The sequence below is a fragment of the Tetrao urogallus genome, assembly GCF_951394365.1.
Source record: "Tetrao urogallus genome assembly, chromosome: 15".
NCBI lineage: Eukaryota > Metazoa > Chordata > Aves > Galliformes > Phasianidae > Tetrao > Tetrao urogallus.
In genome coordinates, this window is record NC_136828.1 from 8,209,521 (window position 1) to 8,233,865 (window position 24,345).

Genomic DNA, 24,345 nt, shown 5'->3' on the forward strand with positions numbered 1-24,345 from the left:
GTTTCTCCCTTCTGCTCCCAGCAACACCAGTTCTGTGCACAAACTGAAGCCTCAAGCCCCAGTGTGCTCCAACCCCCTACAGACTGCACCTACTCTATTAAAAACATTAATAAAACTTTGTTTAAAACTGCCATCTACATAGAGGTTAAAACATACACAAGATATGACTTTTAGTAATAACTGTTCAAAACACAGAAAGCATCTGAAGATGACTTGGCAGGAGCCTGTTCCCAGCACTCTGATTCCACTGCAAGAAGGGGAATGCTGAGGTTTATCATGGTAAGCATGAGTGGCTGAACTGAGAAGTGAAGGTGGTGTCAATTCAAAATTTAAGAGACTTTGTTTGAGTGCTACTGCCTCGCAAAAGGAACTTGGCAATGCCACGAGAATGAGAAAATTCTCTATTGTTGAATTAGAACAACAAATCTGAAACGTTACTTGACTCCACAGCTCCATGCTCTTGGTGGAGGGAACCACACAGCATCCTTAGGAGAACTGGAAGGCATCCATTCAGAAGAATATAATCTAGATCCTGCCCACTGATATGCCACTGGAAAAAATGCTGCAGCACACGAGCAGCTGTCCAAGATTTCAAACCTCACACTGACATTTCATAAAATGACATTTAACTTACATTAAAAGGCTAACCAAAGAGCTGCCTGCATTCACTTGAAGAAAAGCAAGAGTATTAAAAAGCTGTCCTAACAAAACATGATCTTGTTACATAAGTGCTATCCCAATAACACCATCAACTTTAAAAAACAGCATGGAAGTTCACAGATAGGTGGCAAGCAGCCTGAATTCAGTGTGAAGAGATACAGGCTACGACAACAAGCCAGAACAAAATGGTAACAAACCCTAATTTGCACAGCAAGATAATAAATTGAAAGAAAGCTTGTATTTATTGAAATCTTCTGTATTAATTTAGATGCAATACAGTTTGTGACAAGCATAATCATCATGCTTGTGTATTGATTTCCAGCCACCCAGACTCTCATTCTATTACCAACAGAACTACCTTGACTAATCATCTTTTTCCTAAACACAGGTAAATATCAATGATTTCATAAGTTGCACTGCCCTGAAATACTCCTGCTCAAATCTCCACAGCTCACAAACTCCTGAAATAAAAAATAATGCAAGCACTGGGGAAGTAAGCTATTCTCTTTTACTTCCCATCTGGCAGATAGCACAAGAACACCCTAAAAACTGAACAATTACTTGATGACATACTGCATTTGGTACACAGTAAGATCAGTCAACAGCAGCCTATAGTTTTACCAGGCACTGCCTAAAGGAGTTTTGTTGGTAGCTGTGGTATAAGTACCACCACACTGTTTAAACTAAACTATAGGACTGAGATGCATTGAATCCTGCCTCCTTTTTCAGCTACAGAACTCAGTGATGTGCACACAGTACGTCCACACTGCACCTTCCCAGTTACTGCATTTTGGTCCTGACGGAAAGACGCACTTCAGCAAACAAGCTAGAAAGCACATTTGTTAAGAGTGACAAAACCAAAACCCAAAGCAGACCCCACTGTGTTTGTTAACCTCAGGTCTCAGTTTCTCTGTGGTACAGAAGATCTTGAAGTCTGGTTTCGTCTTTTTGAAGAACTCAAGCTTGAGATGTAGAAGACTGAGCTGTCTGTTTCTGATAGATGTCTGTTTCTGCCAACACAGGGCAGGAGGGCCACCAAGACAAGGATACCACATCTGTGCCCAGCTGGCAGCTCTCCCCAAGAGCCAGCCCTGTGCTCTCCCCTCTTCTGCCCCTCTCTGACACGTGCAGCACAACCATGAGCTGCAATTTGCCCATCCTTCGGCAAGTAACTAGCCCTCAGGTAAGTTAACTAAACACCAGGAGTGCCTCCCAGCCTCACCTAGCAAACAACACACAGCTGCAGTCCCAGGTACATCAGCCCAGCACTAACTGGGCACTTGGAACAGGAAGGTCTCCAGACTGGGACTGTGATCACTGACTACCTGCACATGTTGTGAAGCATCTCTGATAGAAAACAAACTTGCATAAATTATTCACCTTAACATCCAGAGACAGCAAGCAAGCAGAAAGGTTTTTAAAAAAAGCAAAAAACCTTCATATTTCAGAGCTAAGTTGCCACATAGCCCAACCTTCCAAAAAAATAATTCTATATGAATTCTAACACCTTAGAAAATTGAAAATATTTACCTAAGTGTAATATGTTATGGCACACAAAGCATATGCAAGCCAGACATTCACACAGCACATGCTACTGAAAAGACATAAGGCAAAGAATAAAAAAAAAAAAAAATCAGACAGAACTGTGTGAGACATTAACTGCTACAAACACACCAAGTGTGAAAAAGGTGAGATTTAAATGGCTAACCTGACTGGTTAGGGGAGTGGCTCACCAAGTCCCGAATGGGAGGCATGCCTACAAAAAAAAAAGCAAGAAAATTACAGGAGCACTGCTTACGTAACTCAGAGCTTTGAGTGCCTAAAACACTTTTTACTTCTAGACCATCTATTAGCATCCCTTTTCAAGAGAGATTTCTCTTGAGAGTGCCCTCTCTCAGTCTATCAATTGCCTTGCCATAGCTCAGAACACAGCACAAGGGGAGACAGACTAATATAAACATTAGTCCTAAATGTAGGCCAGATTAAGTAGAAAATTTGCTGGCTTTACTAAGTACTTCCACAACTAGTTAGCTTTTATGCATTTGGCATTTAACTAGCAAATTTGAGACATCCTTAATTTCAAAAGTTTGATCTATAGAAAAAGGAGCACATTTTCAGTTGGAGATTTTAACTGTTACATTTAAGGTAATGTTTCCTAGTTTAAGTCAACCTTTATTTCCACTAACTGCCAATCTTAACTGCTCACTTCTTTCCTTATTCCTACAATACACAAGGAAAAAAAAAAGACAAAAAACCACACCAACATGAGTCACACGAGTAACTGTTTCCAAAGGCTCCTGGTTGCAAATTAGTTGCACCACTGCAAGATGCATAAGGATAAAGGGAGAGTGACTCATGTCATAAAGGAATCAAAATAACTTAGCCTGGATAAAAGCCAGGATCCTGACAGCTCGTGTTCTCTTATGCCCCACAGTTGTAAGCAATTACTGCTAGCAAATATTTCAGGTAACTATATAAATCATTTCGTTGTAGAATAACCACCTGGCTATTCTGATGTGAAACAAAGCATAAAGGCAAGCAAATGTACCAAGGTGGCATTCAAGACCCTTCTCTCACATGAAGTTTATGTATGGAGGGAAGTTTCAGTACTGCAATCACCTGAATTTGGTATGGAAATGTTCTGGTAAAGAGTTACTGATGCAGATCTCTTAAAATAACCGTGTTGGTACAATATGACTGTATCACTTGCCAAAGGAGCACATGGCACTGCAGATGATTGTACACATTAAATACAGACAAAGGGATTTTTTTTTTGCCTATTTATTTAAGGAACCATGTAAATATAGCAGTACTTGTGTCGCCTGGCTTTTACAAATCACCTACCCAAAGTTAGAATCACACCTAAACTCAAAGAGTTCCCACTCCAGGGTATATTGGAGAAGGACTGGTTGGAGTCTAAAAGATGAACTGTGGAAGGTAAACAAGACCAAGGCTTTCAGCTCCAAAAGAATTAAGGTACTCTTGCACGATGCTGGACTACCATCACCTCTACATTACTTCACAAAGCAATTCATTAGACTACATTCTGAAACCATTACAAAAACCCAGCACTGAAAAATCATTTTCCTTTATTGTCATCTTTCCTACATATTTCAAGGCACTCACCTTCACAACATCCCAGACAGACACTATTGCTGGTTGTACTAGACAAAAGAACTTTCAAGCAGACTCATACACAGCACATACAAAAGTGAGATCTTGGCCTCCCAGTCCCACCTGCCAGATTTGACCAGTCTACCTTGCACGTACAGGAATGCCCCGAGTACAGCTCACAGTTTAAAAAGATCTGCCATCGCAGTGACTGAGAGGACGCTAAAGAGAATACAAATCTTTTGTAAGATGGGAAGGTAATGTAGCCAACGTTTTTCTCTCCTAAAATGCTCTTACAATCTTTTAGTTACTTGTCAGACATGTATATCTACTACTATTCAAATACTGGATGAGCTTCACGGTCCTTTCCAACACAAGCTGCTCTGTGATTCTAGGATTTTCTAAAACAATCAAGATTCAGGTTAACGAAGAAAGAGAAACTGACCTAACAACAAAAGCAATTTGGATATTCTAAGATGTCATATCCCATTTGTTTCTAAATCTAAAAAACAGAAGTCTGAGATGCTACTCAGAACACTTTGGAAGTTGAAAGATCTTTCTTTCTGACGTACGTGAATCAAGATCAAATGCAATTCTTTGTACCATTATCATTTGAATCACTTGAATCAATTATTAGGATAAAGAACGGAAATTCAGAGCATGTAGTAACTGTCACCTTGGCTTAAATATCTGCTCAAAAATAGGTATGCATCTGCTGTATACCACCAGCAAAAACATACAACAAAGATGCCATTAGTTTCAGGCAAACTTGCACAAAGATAGCTGAAATTATCCTGTAATGTTTAACATTAAGCTACAACACCAGAGAATCTCTCATTTTGCCACAGCTTTCATTCGAAGTTTAAGTAATATTAGAACAAACAGCTCATCAGTAATCTCATTTCAAATATCCAGCTCTAATTAAAAGCAAACCAAGGCACCTGCCCCTCACCTGGCTGTTTTTTGCTGCTGTTCGGCACTTCTCCGTTGGTCACCGGCTGTTTGGTTGTGATAGTGCTGCCTCCTGACTGGCCGTTTAATACTTTAGGAGTAGATCCCAGGTTTGCAGCTATAACTGGTAACTGCTGACCTCGTTTCAGAAGCTGTTTCTGTTCCTGGTGTCGAAATCGCGGTGGTACTTCACGAGGAGGGTATCGAGGCAAGGTTTGCTGCTGCTGATTGTTGGCTGTGGCCCGCTTGGCATTATTATTAGTGCTGGTTGCTGAGGAAGTGCCGTTAGAGGTGACAGGCTGAGGCTGGCTTACACTTGTCTTGGTTTGTTCTGGCACTACCCCCACCCCCAAAAAAAAGAAAGTTAGACAAAGTTATTCATCAGAACAGTAACTTAAAATACTCAACACTAATTAGATGTTCTTAGATATGTGTATATATCATGCAATGACATTTTTTTTTTTCCTGATTATAATTTTAACTCACTCCTCATTAAAAGCTCTGTTACCCCATAGTCATACAGCTTTAACAGCACAGATCTGGATGAAGGAATGTCTCGCTGTCCCTTTCAGCAAAGGTAAAGCATGCTACTACTAAGAAACCTACAGTTTTTTCTGACAAATCATAGAATCAGAGAATCCTTGGAGTTGGAAGGGACCTCCAAAGGCTGTGTAGTCCAACTCCCCTGCAATGAGAAGGGACACCACAGCCAGATCAAGCTGCCCAGGGCCTGATCCAGCCTCACTTTGAAAGTCTCCAGGGATGGGGCATCAACCACCACTCTGGGCAGCCAGTTCCAGCGCCTCACCACCCTCACTGTAGAATACATTCTCCTTATATCCAACTAAATCTACCCTCTTTGTGCTTGCAGCCATTTCCCTTTGTACTATCACCACAAAGCCTGCTAAAGATTCTGTCCCCTTATTCCTGTAGCTTCCCTTTAGATACTGAAAAGGCTCTACGTTCATATTGGCAATTAAACCTTACATTAAAATATTTAAGTACTAAAAATAGAACTCTTACTCCCATGGGAAACTTAAAAGTGTTACCATATACAAGAAGTCACCACCTCACAGGAAAAGGAGGCAAACAGGACACTCAGAATAAAACTCAAGAAGTCACTTAAGACTCAGCAGCAGCTTTGTGTTTTAATGAAGTATTCTATTCAGGCTATTAAAGAAAAATGTGGGTGAGCCATTGTTTCCCAGGAGGTCCTACGGCAGCGTCATGGAGGTGAGCGGAGCAGCACTCAGCACTCTGACAGCACTGACCTGCTGCTCCCTATTTCACAGCTGGCTGCAGAGGGACAGAACTACGAGGAGCAACTGCCAGACACGAGTCAATTTAATGCATGTATGAGGAATAGAAGGTATTCAAAAGCTCACAGATAAATTGCAGTTGATAAAAATTACTAGCGCTGTATCAGATTCCATTAATTAAGTTATTGCCAATATTCAATAAGCGGATAATTCAGATTCCTTCCTATATGCATCTGAAACACTGTGCATGACAATTCAAATTTAGATTGAAACTCAATTTCACTAAAACAAATCTTATGCAAGTGCATCTCCATTCCGTGCTTCCAACATTTCTCGATTTAGAAGTGAGAGAACCGAAAAATAACTGAGCGTATTTTGTCATTGTCTGTTTCAGTAAATATCTCAGAATCTGTGAACAGCCCAACACAACATTGGCAATTGCATTTCTGTGGTCCACGTACTGCAATAAGCTCGGAAATTAAGAAAGTTTTCTTCACATATCGCAGTCTGTGCAGCCAATGGCCAGAGCTCAGCTTTGTGATCCATCAGCACACCTTCTGCCACAACTGACCCATGCTAATTGCAGGGCTTCCTTACAGCTCTCTGCAGCACAGCCCACGCCTGAGGCGTGCTGACAGCGAGACACAAAACAAGCACTTCTCGCAGCGAGCAAACCGCCACCGCGCCAAGGCAGTCACACAGTGATGGCAATGCTGAAGGTCACACACGGCTCCTGTAGCCTTCTGCACACTGTGTGTCACATTTTTTAGTCTGACTGCCAACTTTGGTGCAAAGTATCCCCCCCAGAAGAGATTTTTAATCCCACATACAACATCGTCAACGAAAGATTCACTTCTCTTCCGTTTCCATTCACATACGATTGCTCCTCCCAGACAAAGTAGAACTGCTTCTACACAACATCATGAGACATCCAAAAAGATGAAAGCAGTAAGTTTAGGGCAGTGCTGCGACACAGCAACGTTAATAATTCACTTTCCTAATTACTGCTGCTTTAAGACTAAGTGCTCACTACTACAATTTAATCGACCTTCAGATCTTTGAACCACTTACAACTGTAAAGGAGTGCACATAACAACCAGGCTGCTTTCTGCCAAGCCACCCTGAAGCTATAAAATCAACAAGAATTCCCAAACAGTTGAAGAAAATTACATCTCTCTCATATCGTGTATTAATTTCCTTAAGAAATACGGCATTCTTTGTACTTTGATAAGCAAACTAGACAGAAAAATCTTACCAGATAATACAGTTACTCTAAAATGGGTAGAGCTTATATTTGAACACTGATTTCCAACTGAAATTAATCATAAGTGCTTTTAGGTGCAACAGAATTACTTCATCTGCTCTTTCCCAAGCACCACAAAGTTTAAAGCTCCACAATTTATCCTGCCCAACAGTTTCTGCTCCACAACTTCCCAGAAGATCAAATAATAGATAATATTCCAATACGGCTGCTAGAAATTCCAACACTCCTTAATCCTTAGCATTTCTAGTTTCTTATAAACAAGTTGCTTGCTTAACAGCAGTTTTGCACAGCAGCATTCTGTTCTGAACCCCAGTAAAGCAGAGCGCATTATTAGCAGACTATCTATCACAGCTAATTTACTTGTCCAATAACAGCCATTTCACAGAAAGGAATAACACCAAAATCACAGATTTTTTTTATAAAGAACAAACCTGCTGAGAACGCACAGAGCAGGGGATGGTGAAGTTAAAGTTTGCAGAGAGATTCCAAAGACAGACGCTTCCAACTTGTGTTGCTTTCCCACTCTGCAGATTTCATTAGAAAATGGAGGAGAAGCATGGTGTCATTTTACTGCTACAGGAGTGCTGCCTGCCAACTCCTCCTGGAGTAGGGGCCCAGTGACTTAAACTCCCCCTCCAATAAAAAAAAAAAAAATGGCAGCTGTCTGAATAACTTCGGTGCAGATGGAAAACAGTTTCTCACTCGCACAAAATCAGCTTACAAAGATCAAATCGTCCCCTAAACCACACAAAGAGCAGCACTGAGCTGTCATTTAAACGTTTCTTCTCGCTGCTGCTTAAGCTGACCCTTTAAAAATGTATTGTAACATACTCTCCCTGTACGTCATGCCCCAAAGAGTTGTCAGTGTTGGAATGCTGAAGGGCAAACAGAGGAAGTCTGGCTTTCAAGCTGACACACGTAAGATGTAGTGCTAGAATTTTCGTTGTGGAAAAATGGCCGCAGCTGTAAGCTCAGCTAGCTGATCTGGAAAATATCTCACTGTTTGCCAATTCATTAACCCCTGAAGATCCGCACAAAGGTAAGTTAGATGCCATTTATACAGGCAATTTTAGCAGCAAGCACTTACAGCTCTGTTATTTTTGCTAATTTACATTAATTAATGCAACGTTTAAAAGCTAACGCAAGAGTTTTGGCAACCACGTAAAGCGGAGTCCGGCAGACGAAAAAACGCCCCGCACCCAACACAAACAGAAGGCTCAGTGTGCTCCAGCAATTCTGCTTCACGGGGAAGAAAACGAATAAGAAGTTTCCACGGTGGGAAATATGAGTCAAAGATTTCAATTCCACACCCAGCTATTTTTAAAAGCACTTTCTGTTTCAGTGGCTGATTCAAAGTTTATCCCGTTCTGCAACAGAAGTCAGCCTTTACGCCTGTGCCTTCCACAAAGCAGAGGAATTCTGGAGATCGACAGATGTGCTCAGTTCTAGCTTCACTGTTTTGCAAAGCACAAAAACACTCGGAACAGCCAACCGCCACAGCAGCATCCACACAAACATCAGTGCTCCGCTTTTGTAAATCCTTTCACTACGCCATTATGTATGTAATTAAAGTCTGACTCTAAAAAAAGATCCCCTAATGAAATCTCACATTCTGCAGCAGCCCATCACAATTACTGAAGCGAGCAACAAAAACAAAACTCAAGCATTCTTCTTACACAGCATTTAGCTGTGCTCAGTGTATCGCTGCTCCTGGCTATGGTGTGGTTTGCAGATGCCTGTTTCAGGAGAAATCCCAGGGAAGTGGATTGATTTATCTGTCCCTAGCAGTGCTAACATCAAACACAGCAAAAATACCTATTTTGTGACACCGGAGGGGAATGCCAGAGCAATTGTTGAGAACACTATAGAGCTGTTAAAGAAAGACTTCCAAGTGATACTCATTCTTTTCTAAAACCCCTGATACAAGAGTACTTGGAGGACACTCGTCAAGATAGGGATTTGTTCTGGTGGCTGTTGCACACAGAAACCCTCGCAGCTACTCGATGCATTCATCGTTAACTCCTGTGAACACCACCTTCCCTCTTTTGATAAAACCAGAGGTATAGAACTAGACAGAATATCTGGGATCCACAGCAATGAAACACGTGCATTTTTAATGACAGTACTACACTGTTAAATGCTATTTGTACTGAAAACATTTACACTGGCACTTTCTTCTCTACTTCCACTCTCAATCCTGAACAGGGAAAAAAAAAAAAAAAATCAGCACCACCGACTGCTTTAGAAGGCACTCCTATAATTTACATGCACACTGACAGCTACTGGTGCAACACTAATTTCTACCTCAGCTAAAAAAACATTTTGGAAACATCCAGGCTACGCTTAAAAATAAGGAACGAAGCTTCTCTGCTTCCCACCCCCTTGGAAGCGGCTACTTTTCTGAAAGAACATAATTCTGAATTATTTAGAGATCCCATACTCTTGTATTTTATCTTCAGCTCATGCACAAAATAAATAATTTAAGACATTAACGCGATGGAAACTTGGAGACTTAATGAAACATTAATTTGCATCCTGCACACAAGCAGGCAGAACAAGGAAAGAGCTAGGTGCAACACAACAAATTTTGTTCCTACAGAAACTCCTGCAAAAAGTTGCACGTGTGAATCCCACAATGCCCATACTTCTTCAGAGGACTGCCAGCTTGTGCTTCTTTGACAACTCTGAATTCCCACTACGCTTGCTGGAACACCCTTTTAATAACATGGTAACATTACATTCGGAATGTAATACTCTCATTCTATAAACAACCCTAGGTCTCCAAAGAATAAACAAACAAGAGAACTATTTATTTCATCCTTCATAAGAAAGAAATTTTTCCAGTGTGAAGATCCCCCTGGGTGCCCTCCCCTCCCCCAGGCCATGTTCAGCCATTTGCTGCTGCAGGGCTGCCCCTGATGTGACGCCCAGACGCCAGGACTGTCTGAGTACACAGGTCAGATGTTCACCCAAAATGGATGTTATTCTTTAAAACTAAGTACTGTATCATTATTCTCCCTCACTATTTTTTTTTCCCCCCAGACATGGTTTATTAATTCAGAATACAAACAAATACTTGCACAATTCTTTACAACTGGTGTACCGTTCTAGAGACTTCCTGGTAGGCACAGTGCATCCTGCATCAGTTTGCTGCCCTCACCCCACAGCAGCACTTCCAACACGTTCCACTGTTCAGCAATACCTGCAGCAACGCTGAGCAGAGTTTCCAAGCTTCTGTTTCCAACATGGCTCAAGTTAAACTAAACCCAATGTTCCCACAAAAAAAAAAAAAAAAAAAGCAATTCAAGGAGCTCACCATGCGATTGCCTATGTGATTGTTATTCACTTTCCAACCAACTTAAACAGAAAGTGAAAATTATTTTTCCACTGCTCATAGAAGGGACAGAGAACATACAAAACCTACAAACACTGAGAGCAACAGCAGCATTCCCAGCCTGCACCAAACAGCTCCGTTACAGCTTTTACAATACAGACCATTTTGCCAGGATCAACCCTCCACATACAGTAATCAGAACTGGACACACCAGTTGCTTATATATCAAGTGTTCCTAGCCCCACTTCCATGTAAAATATTTACAAAATACATTTTGAACAGATCCAGTTGGTGGATCCTTGTTCTACCTGCTTGTGTGCAGTCAGACTAGAAGAGCAAAAAAACAAAAAACAATTGAGGAGATTGAGGTATTTCATATTTGCCTAGTGCTGTGTAAGTACTTAAGAATAGAAAACAGGAAGATGAGAAAAATTCCAGCTCCAGGAAGAAACCATTCCCTTCACTCTTTTTATTTGTGGCAGCTTTTTGAAATCTCACAGATGCAATTTTCCAGTAGCTTTCAGCTGAGCCACGTGATTCACCATATTTAAAAACGCAGAAACATTGCACAGAGAGAAAACTCTAAAGTAACTTACCTTTGATTTTTTGTTCAATGGCCTAGAATAAGAAAGAAGAAGCGTCAGTGATTTGCACAGATAAGAGGAAGAGCCACATGTACATATGCCACTTACACAAGCAACGTTAGCTTCTGACTTTCCTCCTTTTAAAATATTTTAAAATTATTTTATAATCTCCATCAGAACCTTCTACTCCTCCCTAACCAACCTGTGCCTATTATTCCTCATGCCTAGAAAGCTGCTAAAATGTTAAGAGAAGACAAAATTAATTTGAATATTAAATATATTTAATAATTAAATATATTTAATATAGTATTATATTTTAATATATTATAATTTAATAATAAAATAATAATAATATAAAATAATATTATAATTTAATAATATTAAATATAAAAAAATGCTTAAAGATAAGCATTTGAAACAGACTAAATTAAACTTACAAATTAGCCTGTTTGAAGTGAGTTAAAAACTGTGCCTGGAAGCAAGGAAGCCCCAGACACTTCTCATGCAGAATACAGCAGGGAAACAGAGAGGAACATGGAAATCTAAAGCAGGCAAAGTAAATGCCAGAGCTTTCAGTCTTTCATTTTCACAATTCAATTTGTTGCTCCTGTGACAGTGGCAAGATAGGAGATCTACTGGAATAAAGTCTCCTGCAATAAAAATGAGGATAGAAACATCTCTTGCATGGGAACACATTTTAATGGTGTGGCTTTACCTAGAAAAGTGAAACAGGCTTCAGAAAAGATCTCTCAGAAGCAGAAATCAGTTCTTCCCAGCTGAAGAGTCTTAATTATCACTTCTAAAATGCATTATCTTGCTAAAGCAGAATGAGACTTAATCTAATAGGGTTACTTTGGTAACTGTACATAACCTGTCTTAACTATGGCACTGCACATATTCATGACACAGTGAAGTCACTTGCAGCAATATTTAGGCTTTGATTATCTCTAGTTAAAACCGTGCGAGGGAAAAAAAGGCAGAGCACGTGCACATGAAAAAATGCAGTCATTTGATGTCAGCTTTGGTTAGGTTTAGATATCAGCACTCTTAGGGCTTACATGGAAATGATACTCCTGACACTTTGGTGTCACATCCTCCCTTCTCTGGAAATTAACAGCACATCAACAGAAAGGCACTTCTTCAATTTCTTAAACCAGCAAAGGCACTTACAAAAATTTGCAACACTAAATACAGCCTCACACTCCCAAGAAAGATTCATTTTCATAAAAATTATGCTGTTAGAGATTGATAAAGATAACTACACTAAGAGGTCTGCAAAATCTCCTTCTGAGGAAACTCCACTGTCCTAAAGGTAATGCTCACCCACTGGAATAAAGAGCAAAGTAAAACCAATGGCTGCTTATATCAATGCCTCTAAAAACCACATCCCACTCATCTCCAGTTTGCCTGCTCACCCTTATCACCCTGACTCCAATATCAGGGCTTCTCTTCCTCACTCGCCAAAAGGCAGCTGCAGCAACCTGTGGCTGCTACATAACACAACTTTTCATTATGCTGACTTTATTTAACCAATATGGTTAACAGAAAAATTATATTGAAGCCTTGGGAAGTTTCCCATGCACTTGGATCTGCAGGATAGTTTATGCATAACAGCTGGTTCTGAACACTTGCTCCCAAGCATATTTTTTATGGTCATAAAAAGGAGTATGGAATCCAAAGGTTGATGTCCTGCAAAATCTGCTCCGCACCAGGGTGCAAGAACCACTCAAAAGGACAGAAGTTCTGCAAGCCAAGTGCCACACATCTGTGACCACTGCTGATCTCCTACAGCATTGTCTTTTAGTTTCAATTTTTAGAAGACTACAGTATGCACAAAAACAAGCATTAGCTTTCCCTTCCATTAGCTGGTGCATGGTCATGTGCTTTCAAGCTTTGCTTGCAAGCCCGAGACTGATAACACCAAATGGTGAGTTCTGAAGAGATCAAACAGAAAAAGACTACAAGATAAAATGAGCAGTTTTGGACAAACTGAAACTACTCACAAATACGAAGGAGCAGATAAAAATCCCTCAGAACATTTGAGGGCTAATTTAGTAAGTTTGCCATTTAAATCTATAATCAAGCCACATCAGTACTAGATTATTTTACTCTGTTTTGTTTTCTTTTAAACAGTTAACTGGCCGTTTGTTACTGCAGCTTCTCAGAGAGAGATCTGTAATGCAGATCAAGTGCAAGCTTTTCCAGGAACACAAATGACCACCTCTACAGCATCAGATAGCTTCTTGCTCCATAGGAACTTCTAACAATTCCTGATGGATGAAGTCCAGATATGTAACACTGTGCTAATGTCAGCATCCAGCAAGTAAACAAAGCCACATGGCTTAGGAACAGTTTAACAAGTACTCCATGAGCAGAAAAAACAAACCCAAATTTTCAAGTTCAGGCAAACGTTTAGTCTCTTCATTAAAAAAATATATTTATGCTTTTAATTCTTCTAAATATTACATTCAAGCATACACATAAGTCTTTCAAACTTGTGAAAATATTAAACTTCGGGGGCTACAGAGAACCTCTTAAAAGATTTACATTCTTCAAGTAAACCAGCTGCCTTTCAACCTCTGATTAAAAATTTCAAGAGGAAAATGAGTTATACTTTCACAACTGAGACCCAAAAATTACTGTGCAGTTTTGCTGTCAGCTACTGAAAAGATTAAGGAAGCTCTCCTTTTGGAACACGAGCAAACACCTCACCTTTTCCAGAAGCAGCCTTTTCATACGATTTAAATTAGATGTGCCGTAAGATTAGACATGCCTGATTTCCCATAAGTGCACAGGGAACACCTTTGTTTAGGCCAACAAACAGGGAGAACTGACAGAGGAAGATTTCAACTTGAGACCAGAATCAGCAACGTGAGCGGTCATCTCAGAAGAATATTCAGTCTCTAAATAATCTGTACACAAAGCCAGTTAAGATGTTCAAGATGTCAGTTACCATTACATAACTGACAGTACATATAAAGCATTAAAAAAATTAAGAAAACACTGTTGTTAAAGAACTGACCAAACAATATTTACTACTAATGAAGCAAAATCCACAAGTACCCTTTTCTTTTTTTAACTCAACATACCTTTTTTTGAGCAGCTTCCTTCTTCTTCTTGTCTTCTTTTCTCTTTTTCCTTTCTTCCATCAACTGTTCTTCCTCTTCTTGCACTAAATCCCTGAACCACACAGTTGGTAATTAACTCTCCCAAAATACAATCTGTACACACATACATTCATTTTAGAACAATTATTTCAGAGAGACCCAAAAGGAACTGAGAAATATTATCCAATTAGAAGCAAGACTCCCACAGGGACAACATACTTTCACTGCAAATCACAAGTGACAAAACTTTTAAGGGCAGCTGCAGTGCCAAAGCACATACAAGATTTTTTTTTTTCCCCCCTCTTAAGCTCTCCCTGTTGTTGTGAACCAGAGCCTGAGCTCTCGCACACCACGTTTCCCACTGCCTCATACCTTGTTTCTGACCCAGCATGAACCAGGCTGTGGGCAGCTCCCCAGCCATGCACACCGCCTCTATCAACCCCAGGCAGGCATCTGCAGCACTCACACATCTTATACACTGCCTCTGCCAACAACCAAGCAACACAAACCCATTTTGTTGCCAAAGATTGAGCTAATTCAGCTGGCTGTGTATGTGTACAGATGCTACTGCTGACTTAAAGGACATATGAACAAGCAGGTATCAACTGAAGAGCATGGTCAGAGATTTCAACAGCAGCGCAATTTTAGAGCTCCTAAACTGAGTGACAAAACTCTAGCTTGTAATAACAGGTTTTGCTTTCACATGTCATTAATTTAAATTCACTTAATATAAAGTTTCAGATGCTAAAACAGGCTTTGCAGTAACACCATTTCCCAGATTATGCAGGACTCTTCAAGTCAGACCTTAGTACATAAAAACAGTAGAGAAAATATGGAGAGTATCAAAAGCAGGAAAAAGTCAAGGCAAACAAGCTATCTGTGTCAGTAGGAACTAATAACAAACTGTATTTCAATGTCATGCCTGAGAGACACAGTGATTATTGATGAGGACAAGAAGGAAATCTACACAAAACCACAATGGGTAGAAAAGACCAGGAATCAGCAGACAAAACAAGGATTTGGGCTAATCATGCAAAAAAGCTCATGACAAAACAAAATGCACAAAGATCAATGCGTGGTTTCAGGTATCAGAATAAAAATAAGTGCTCACAAAAAGGCAGGAGGATTCTAAAAAAAAATCAAGAAAACAGCAATGAAGCCAAATATAAAAAGGGAGGTGGCAGCAGCTCGCACCAAACACTTAAAGGCAGAGGAAGCCTACAAATGCCTGCTTACTTCAGTGTTTGAGATTCAGACAGTAAAGAATTTGTATTTCCTAGAAAGCCTGCCTTATAAAGCTACTTTGCCATGTCAGGGTTAGGAGTGTTTAAAGCTGCAGGGCTTTGAAGCTTCTAGCTTGGATAAGACTAACAGCCACCCAACAACAACAACAACAAAACAAGGCTGAAAATGTTTTGCAGCCCTCTTCCTGAAGCACACATAGGCTGCCACAAACACCCTGATATGCAGAGCCCTAATGCTTGGTCCAGCACACACCGCCCTCTCACTGAGCCAATCATGTTCTCCAAACACCTCCTAATTTCTAGCATGCTTTGAACAGGATGTGGGAACAAACTCCAAGAGTGTTGACAAAGCAAAGGAAGAAGACACCTCATTTACTCCATGAATCAATTCCAGAACAGAAGCAGCCCTTACTCTCACAGTAGCATTCACAAGCAGCCAGCTCTGTCCCAGTACTGCCCATGCTTTGTGCCCCACCAGCTGGAGTTCCAGAAGAGCTTGGATTCCTGGCTGTGCGCAGCTCTCGGGCAGTACAACTGAGCAGTCACTCATGTCATTTACCACAGAGAAAGGAAAAGCTGAGAAACAACTGAGAGAAGTGAATCTACATCCAGATGGGGACAAATGATCTTGTCAGGCATATCTCTCCAGTGTTCAGTTCAATGCTCAGAGAATCTCTTTTTCTGTCTTTGCCATGTATTTCATACACTATGCAAAGCAGAACAGGAGAGAAGATTTTATTACAGTTTCATCATCTGGCAGCAAGATTCATTGAGGACTGTCTTAAAACATAAAAACTAATCTGCAATTAGGTATTCAAAATCTTCCACGGATAACTAAGAGCTTAGTCACGTAACTGCAGGAAACAGTCACAGCGCCAGTTTGCTTTAAAGCCATCCCTTGGATGCCATGCAAATTTGGGGTAATGATTAACCTGCAATGACATCTGCGTGCCACGTATGTGACACGTGTTTTATCCATCCTCGTCTTGCACCCTGAGAATGTGCAATCAAACTGAAATCATCCAGGTTCTAGAAGAAAGCTGCAGCACTGTAAGAGGCACACGCTATGCAAAGCAGTATTTTCACAACAAAGAAATGACTCATCAGTCCTGCTACAACTAAGTCAAAACGATTGCGGTTTGAGACTACAAATGTTACCAACTAACACACAGTTACCACCGGATTACTCCACCACAGCACTGTTTTCCTACAGGAACAATAGAATTCCTAAATTATAACAAAAATCATTCCATTTTCATGTATTTAAGTTGCCTTTACAGGCAAAGCCAGCTCAGAAGGCAGACACCATGATCAGTATGCAGCAGGGCCCTACACAACCCAGCACACCGCCTACCTGTAGGTAGATCCTAAGAAGAGCACTGCATTACCTTTATAATGTTACATTTCGGTGACTGAAAAGTGAAACTGACCCACTGTGCAGTTAATTAACACTAAAGCCCTTACTGCCCATCTTCTTTGTTAAAAACATCAATTTTTTGAGGAAGGCACTCTTACTACCACTACCCTCTCCCTTAAACCTAAAATACAAATTTAATTTGCCTATTAAGCTATCAATCTAAAGCAGACTCCTAAGTTTCCATCTCCATCAGCTGAAAGAACAAGTTTGTTTTATTTCTAACACATAACTGCACAGCCCTATCAGCAGGTACCAAGCGCCACAGGTTACATAGCCAGTCCCAACATCCATTAAAATACACAAGTAACAAGCAACATTTCAATGCTATGTCCTGAGAAACAGAAATGTTACACAGTATTTCCCTTGCACCATCCTGCACTTGAATAGCTCCCTATTCCTGACTGGTACTCCAATGTTAGGTAACTGTCTACAAACTGTCAACAGCTCCACAATACTTTGTGGCACCTAACATGAAACACAGAGATAAGTAACAAGACACAAACAGAAGAACAAATGCCCTCGCTGAGCTCTTCCCTGCATCCAGGTAGGTGCATTCCACTGATGGAGCTCAGGGACAGAGCTGGCAGCAGCATGCCTGGCCCCCCTTGTAACTGCACCTCACTCAGCACAACTCCCATTTGTATAAGGAGAAAAACATACCGAAATTCTTTCACTCATTTAAGCCATTAAAAAAAAAAAAAAACCACGCACACAAAGCAAAACAACCAACAACTGGTTATCTACTCAAATGGCTGCATCACTTTTACAATATAGAGAAGTGCCTTGTGATTCCGGGTGACGTGAGATCAAGTCTTTTAGTCCATTCCTATTATCACTGTGCCATTTATGTGGAGAGCAGCTACACTCTGACCTCTACAGTCAGCATTCATCACTATTTCTTTAAGTTACAACAGTGCCAACTTCACACTTCATTTTCTGTTTGGCTTCACTTGTTATTCATAATTTGAAGCAGTTGTAATTTTTCAAATGCAAACAGCCCAGCTCCTATTTACATCATATTTTACTTTTAACTTTAATTCTCCCAAAAGGTTCTAATGATGCCTATGCTAAAAAGCTCCAGCTTGGCACTGTAAAAATGCCAAAATAGAGAAGACTGTTAGACATGCTTAGCTGCTGTTCTTACACTACAAGAAAATCAAGCATACCCATATTTTTTCTGAAAGACATAATGAGGATTCAGTGATCAATGTTTGTACAGCACGCTATCTTTGCTCTTATAATTTGCAAAAGGGAAGATGTTACGCCACAATAAAATTACAATTCTTGTCACCCTACTGAGGGAATCACCATTACAAGAAGAATTCTGACACAAATTAAGATCTAAGACTCTCCCTGCATTATTATGAACACAGTATCTCAGAGCCAGAAGCGCACAGTGCACACACACAGCAAATGTCAGCGCTGGAAGCAAACAAGGTGCCATCTCACCACTAGCAGCAGTTATCCAGCATTCACCAGAACCAAACTACTTCTGTAAGAGAACTGCATTAATTGGGCTTTGAGATTCTTCAAGCTAACGCTAGCAGTTAGAATTCATCCTTCAAATGCTTCTGAAGATGTCAGCAGTGTTACAGATGCTCACACAGCATTTGCTTGCCAAGCAAATACCTCCTCAACGCACTTTCAAACCCAATTAAAGTCTCGCTGCCCCACAAGATGGTGCTAGCACATTTTTAAAGACACTGTTAACGACAGTGGAAAATGCTTTTAGAAGCAGCATGGCTGTGCAGGGCTTCTCCCAGAGGTGTACATCTTAGGTTGACTCTGAAGCTCTTTGAACACTGAGCTGAAGATTTCGGAGCGCTCTGTCCCTGCACTAAGCACACTGTGCCCACAGCTCCCAGCACAGGGCACCTCACACTGCAGGAAGGAGACCAGGACCCAACCGGCCCTCGGTGGCCCTGAGCTAATACCTGAAAGGAAAAGATATTTATTAATAACTGAGCCAAAAGCATTATCCATCAGCCCACTTCCTGAGAGGACAGCATCACTCGGGATGCTGCATCACCAGACATCAGCTTCTGCCTTAAGCGTTTCCGGATTTCTGCCCTCTACAACTTCACGACTACACTACTGAACATGAAAGGGATCAGGAGTGATTACATACAGTTCTGAAACCGCTCCAAAATTTACAGTGATATATATATTTTTTTCTTTATTTATTTTTTTAGTCTACCATTTGCTTATCTTCTAGTTATAAATTAACCTGCAACACTACAGGAGGAAAACTACACATAAAAAATGGAGTTGAAACAACATTCATACTTCTGCAAAGGCACTGAGCATGTAGGCATGCACCACATATCCAGTGTGTTGGCATTACATACAGACTTCCAAACATACTGCCAGAACTTAGAACATTCCTATTTCTGCTGTATTCTGACCTGATAGCTTGCTAATATATTTTTTTAAATAGTGCAATCATACAGAAGTGACAATAAAATTATTTCTCAGTTTCCCTTTTGTTCCCTTTTTTATGCTTCCTGCAAAACAGTGCATCACAACAAAAGGAACACTCTCCAAGTTCATGGCACAGAAGCCATCACTCTGAAGTTCACAAAAACCCAGCACATTGCACAGGAGCAAAGAAAGCCACTGATGAGGAACCACTGAATGAGAGATGCTGCATCCGTGCTCTTTCCAGCTATTAATGTATAGAAGAGGTGCTGCCAAGCTATAAACTGATACTTCGATGCATAACTGATTGGCAAATGGGTGCCAGCCACTTTCTTTTCTACTTTTAAAATATCACAGCGTTCAAATTATCACCGTAAAAGTGACAGAAATTCAACTAGCACATCTACCACTAACAGCTGTGTGGAATACACTCACCTTTCCCATTCTTCTCATGCAGAAGCTGGTTCAACAGAACTACATTCCAAACTACAACAACTGAAAACACACCATAATTCCAGAATAATATTTTCCTTACGTTTTGTCCCTGAGGCTTCATTCCAGATTAGGGTCTATCATACTCACTGCTACACAAGCACACAAATCTCTTTCCCAACAAGTCTGTCACCCAAATATACAAGACTTCAGCAGCTGCAATAAACAATCCCTACCTTCATTACAAGTGGGAAAGCAAAGAACTATTAAACTGCTCCTCCTTAAGCAAACTGGTCATACAGGATATCTCTCACAGAGGCATGGACGTGAATGCTGACTGTTCCAGTCCATCACCTTCACCACACAGCCATTCATCCCTTACAGCTTCAGTGTTATTAACGCAGAGCCAAGATACTGCAAGATGGGTTTGGTAAGAGCAAATTGCCTTATGGGGACAACCTGACAACTACACGAGCTCAAAAAAAGCACCCACTTATTGGGTAGATGAGAAAGCAAGGCACCATTTTGCCTAAGCATCTCTGAGTGTTCTGAAAGGGTGCTGCATCTTTGCAATAAGCTCTTCCTGTTTGACTGCAGAAGTTCATTGAAAAAAAAATGAAATAAAAACCCTGCTCTCCCAACACAGAAAATCAAGTGCTCAAGTATCAGCAGAAACCGCTGCACTTCTCACTCTGATTCTCATACCTATGCTTCTATCATTGAGCCATCTCATCTTTTTTCTAAAGCAAATAAGGAAAGCCTCATGGAAAGATGGTTGTTAATCTAACACACAAGAGAGAAAAAAAAAAAATCACGTAGCAGAAACTTAGTAGAATATGTGGATGAGATCTAGAGGAATACATGATGTCAGGCAAAGTCAATTCCCCCAGAACACAGAGAGCCTGCAGCCGATGGAGCAGAAATGGGTGAATGAAAGCCATACTGTGAGCCTTTCCTGTGATTTGCATGCTTAGGAAGAGTCAAACTCATGTGCTCAGGAATGAAATTGTAAATGCATTTCAAATATTTACCTTCTCTCAGTTCCACATAAGTGAGGCAGGAAAGCCCTGTTTACCAAACAGAATTAAGAAGTTATTTCTTAAAACAGAAGAACTGAATGGTTTTTTTCACTCCTCCTCATCTTAACCAAACTTAGGCTGCATTCCTCTGGTTAATAGTGGAGGGTTACACACTCGTTCAGCGGCAGACTGAACAGGTGACATTTCTCTTGTAATATGCAACAACAAAAAGTGCAACGCACTGATTCGAACTACTTTGAGTCATGCACTGTGCTTACTTCTAAAGCAGCAAAATCCTCCCAGTCCTCTGCAAAAGTGCATTTTAGAGAAGATGCTGACCCAACAAAGACCCTTCTATGAAAGGCCAAGTATGCCGAATTTCTAAACCTGAGGTTAAAAGTCATCACTCTAACTGGATAAGCTGTCTGTATTAACAGCTGTAATGCTTATTCTATCACAAACCAATAGCCTAAGCCAATATTCTTACTGAGATTAAAAACCAATTTAGTTATGAGCATAAACTCCAAAGGGAATTGCAGAACTGACATGCAGCAACGCTGACATCCCACAGAACTCACAGACTGTATATACACTCCACAATTTTACATTAAGACAAACTCATAGTATAGGTCAATTTACCTTTCCCAGAGAAAGATATTTGCTCTTCTACAATTGACTAGGTCACTGCAAATTTAATAAGATCATAGATAATGACAGGAGAGAAAGAGCGACAGCTATCTGTAGAGTTCTGCAATACTAATGCAGTTATCAAGCCTATGCAGAGCAGGAACGCTGTGCCAAGCTGTGTTCCCACACAGTAGAAACATTCTCACTAAGAAACCAAATAGAAGAAAGTTTTCTGACAATAACTGATATATTAATGTTAAAACAGAAAAAAAGCTCTGAATATTTTAAATGAGTAAAACAAATACCTGTGTCAGAAAACCGAGAACCGCTTCATATCAGAAGTGAACCTTGATCTGCTCCCACTGCCCACAGGCACCTCGTTTACACAGCTCTGGTTTACTTTCACCTCTTTACCCTATCTCTGCTGCCAGTATGACAGGAGAGCTCACAGTTAAGTCAACAGATCTTCACGTTCTTACAACTAAGACTTAACACATAATACATACTTTTTTTTTTTTTTTTTAATTTATCACCATATCTAAAGAATACATTTCTGAAATTGCTTCTGGTATCAATTACGTGGCGAGTGCTTTGTACAGAATGATAATGATTTAATCATGTTTTTTTACACTGTTTTGGAATCTTTGGTGGACAGATTACTTGAAAAGCTGTACTTTGATTACTTAAAAAATTGCAATTTACTATTCAAGTAAAGCCAGTTTAACAATGACCCTCACATTATTCCCAGCATATGGCTTTCACTTAATCTTAAAGATTCTGTGTAAATTACATAAATACCATCAATAAAACAAGAAAATTATTCCTACTTAAGCACACTACCAAAAAAAAAAAAAAACACCAAAGACATACACTGACAACAGAGGGAAGCCAATCAGTTTTCACAGTGGAATTGGAAATCAATCTGAAAGTTCAGGACTGATCAATCACAGAAAGCAAGAAAACCACAAGCTACCAGGAGCTGAAACTAGCAATCTATCAGCTACATTCAGGTTTTCAGCGTATTTCAAATGGTCTTCATGAAAGTCCCTATAAGGTCTAATTGAAAAAGAATACATTGCATAGAAAGGGAGGACAAGAGTAGAAAACAAAGAGCATATGACAAATACTTGCAAGAATGTGACTGCACCAGAAACAGTGCAAAAGAAATAATTTCTTAAATTCAACAGTGACGTACAACTCACACAAAATCCCCAATTCAACATAAACTCCTTACTGTTGAGCTAAGCATTTGAAAAGGAGCTGCCCATTCTGTAAAATGCTGCAATAAGAACTGCACAGCAATTAGAAATTTCCCGCCTTTTAACTCTTAATGGAGAGAGAAGCAAAAACCCAATATTTACATGGCAGTTTATTTCAGTTCAAAGCCAGTTGTTTTTTTTTCCCCCCCAAACCAGTAATTTCTTGCTTCTCAACAACATTTGCCTGAACTACATAGGAAGAAGAGCAAAAACAAAACAAAAACAACAACCAAAACCAAACCTCACCTTCATTAATTTCTGGAATACTGTTAGGTTCAACTTAGGACAGAATGCCAAGTTATTTTTCTCTTCATAAGCGTTCTATCCTACTGAAGAAATTCTATTATAGAATCTGACACTGTATGTAAAAGAAACCACATTAAAAGTGCTCAGCCTATTGAACTAAAATCACAGAAACGCCTCAATGCAATAGCAGGACGTATTTTCAAATTATACTTTTATTAAAGCCTTACAACTAGCCTGACATTAAAGGCCCAGATCAAACCCACAGTGCTTCCAGCCCTAGGCCGACCCGCGCTCTGCACTCAGGAAGGGATTCAAGCATCTTACCTGCTTAGTTTCCTTTCGACTTCTTTGGTAGCTTTAGCTTCCAACTCTCTGGAACAGAAAGCGATGTTGGTTCCCATGTCAACAACAACAACGCGGCAAGAAGCAACGACCCAACCCGCGGGGCGCCGAGCCGCGCCCGCAGCGCAGCGCAGAGCCGCGCAGCGCAGAGCCGCGCAGCACAGCGCAGCACAACGCGCCCCATGGCGGCCGGCCGCGCGGGGGACACACGGAGCGCCGGGCCGTCAGCCGGGGGCAGCGGGGCACTGCGGGGCGGGAGCGGAGCCCGAGGAGCCTTCCCTGCCACGCATCCCGCGCTGAATTGTTCGCGGCGCTTCAAAGAACGCGATTCTGCTGCATCACTGAAATTTGGGAACCCGACTCAAACCCGGCCGCCACAACTCCCCCCTCAGCTCCTCCGATCCCTCCCCAGCTCCTCGGCCCGCGCACGGGCTGCGAGTGCGGGGCGGGAGCGGAGCGAACGGCTCCGGGCCGGGAGGGCAAAGCTCAACCGCGGAGCGCTCCGCCGCGCCTCCTCCCGCGCCCGAGGCCGCTCCCGCCCGCTGGGTGGGCCGTGCCCGTCCCGAGCCCCGCAGCCGGGCGGGGCCGCGCCCGCCGCCCCGAGCCCCCCTTCCCCCGCCGCCGCCTCCCGGCCCCTCCCCCGCCCGCCGCCCAGGACCCCGCTGGCGCCTCAGCCCGGCGGCGCCCGCCCTTCCCGCCGCCCGGCTCCGCCCGCTACCTCATGTATGTAAAGTGCTCGGAGTCCGGCCCGGCGTGGCTGCGGCCCGGGCCCGGCGCTGGCGCGGTGGCTCTAGGCGGCCTGGGCCCGGCACTGCGGAGCGGGAGGGCCCGGCAGCTGCTGCTGCAGCACCGCCGCCATTTCCTGCCTCCTAACCCGGCCGGGTCCGGCCCCGCCGCACAGGAAGCGAAACCCCGCCCCCGGAAGCGCTTCCGGGTCGCCGCGCTCTCCCAACATGGCGCCGTAGCGACCGCCCTAGCAACGGGGCGGGGTGGCGAAGCGCCCTCGGTTAGGTCGGGGCCCGTCTCGGACCGAGGCCTCGGCGGTAGATCTCAGCAGCGCTCCTTCCCTTT

The 24,345-nt window shown here is 41.7% G+C and overlaps 1 protein-coding gene across 1 annotated transcript in view; it reads right to left on the reverse strand.

Annotated features, from left to right (window-relative positions):
- Window positions 1-24,053, reverse strand: part of TNRC6A (trinucleotide repeat containing adaptor 6A) — a gene marked incomplete at its 3' end in the record, with an annotated part of 40,697 nt that extends 16,644 nt beyond the window's left edge. The window contains exons 1-5 of the mRNA XM_079543100.1: window positions 23,993-24,053; window positions 23,257-23,304; window positions 14,253-14,343; window positions 11,176-11,197; window positions 4,724-5,059 (exon numbers count right to left, since the gene is read on the reverse strand). Coding sequence (XP_079399226.1) covers window positions 4,724-5,059; window positions 11,176-11,197; window positions 14,253-14,343; window positions 23,257-23,304; window positions 23,993-23,997 — 502 coding nt within the window. The 5' untranslated portion in view covers window positions 23,998-24,053. The remainder of the gene's footprint in view (window positions 1-4,723; window positions 5,060-11,175; window positions 11,198-14,252; window positions 14,344-23,256; window positions 23,305-23,992) is intronic.
- Between the last annotated feature and the right edge of the window lie 292 nt (window positions 24,054-24,345).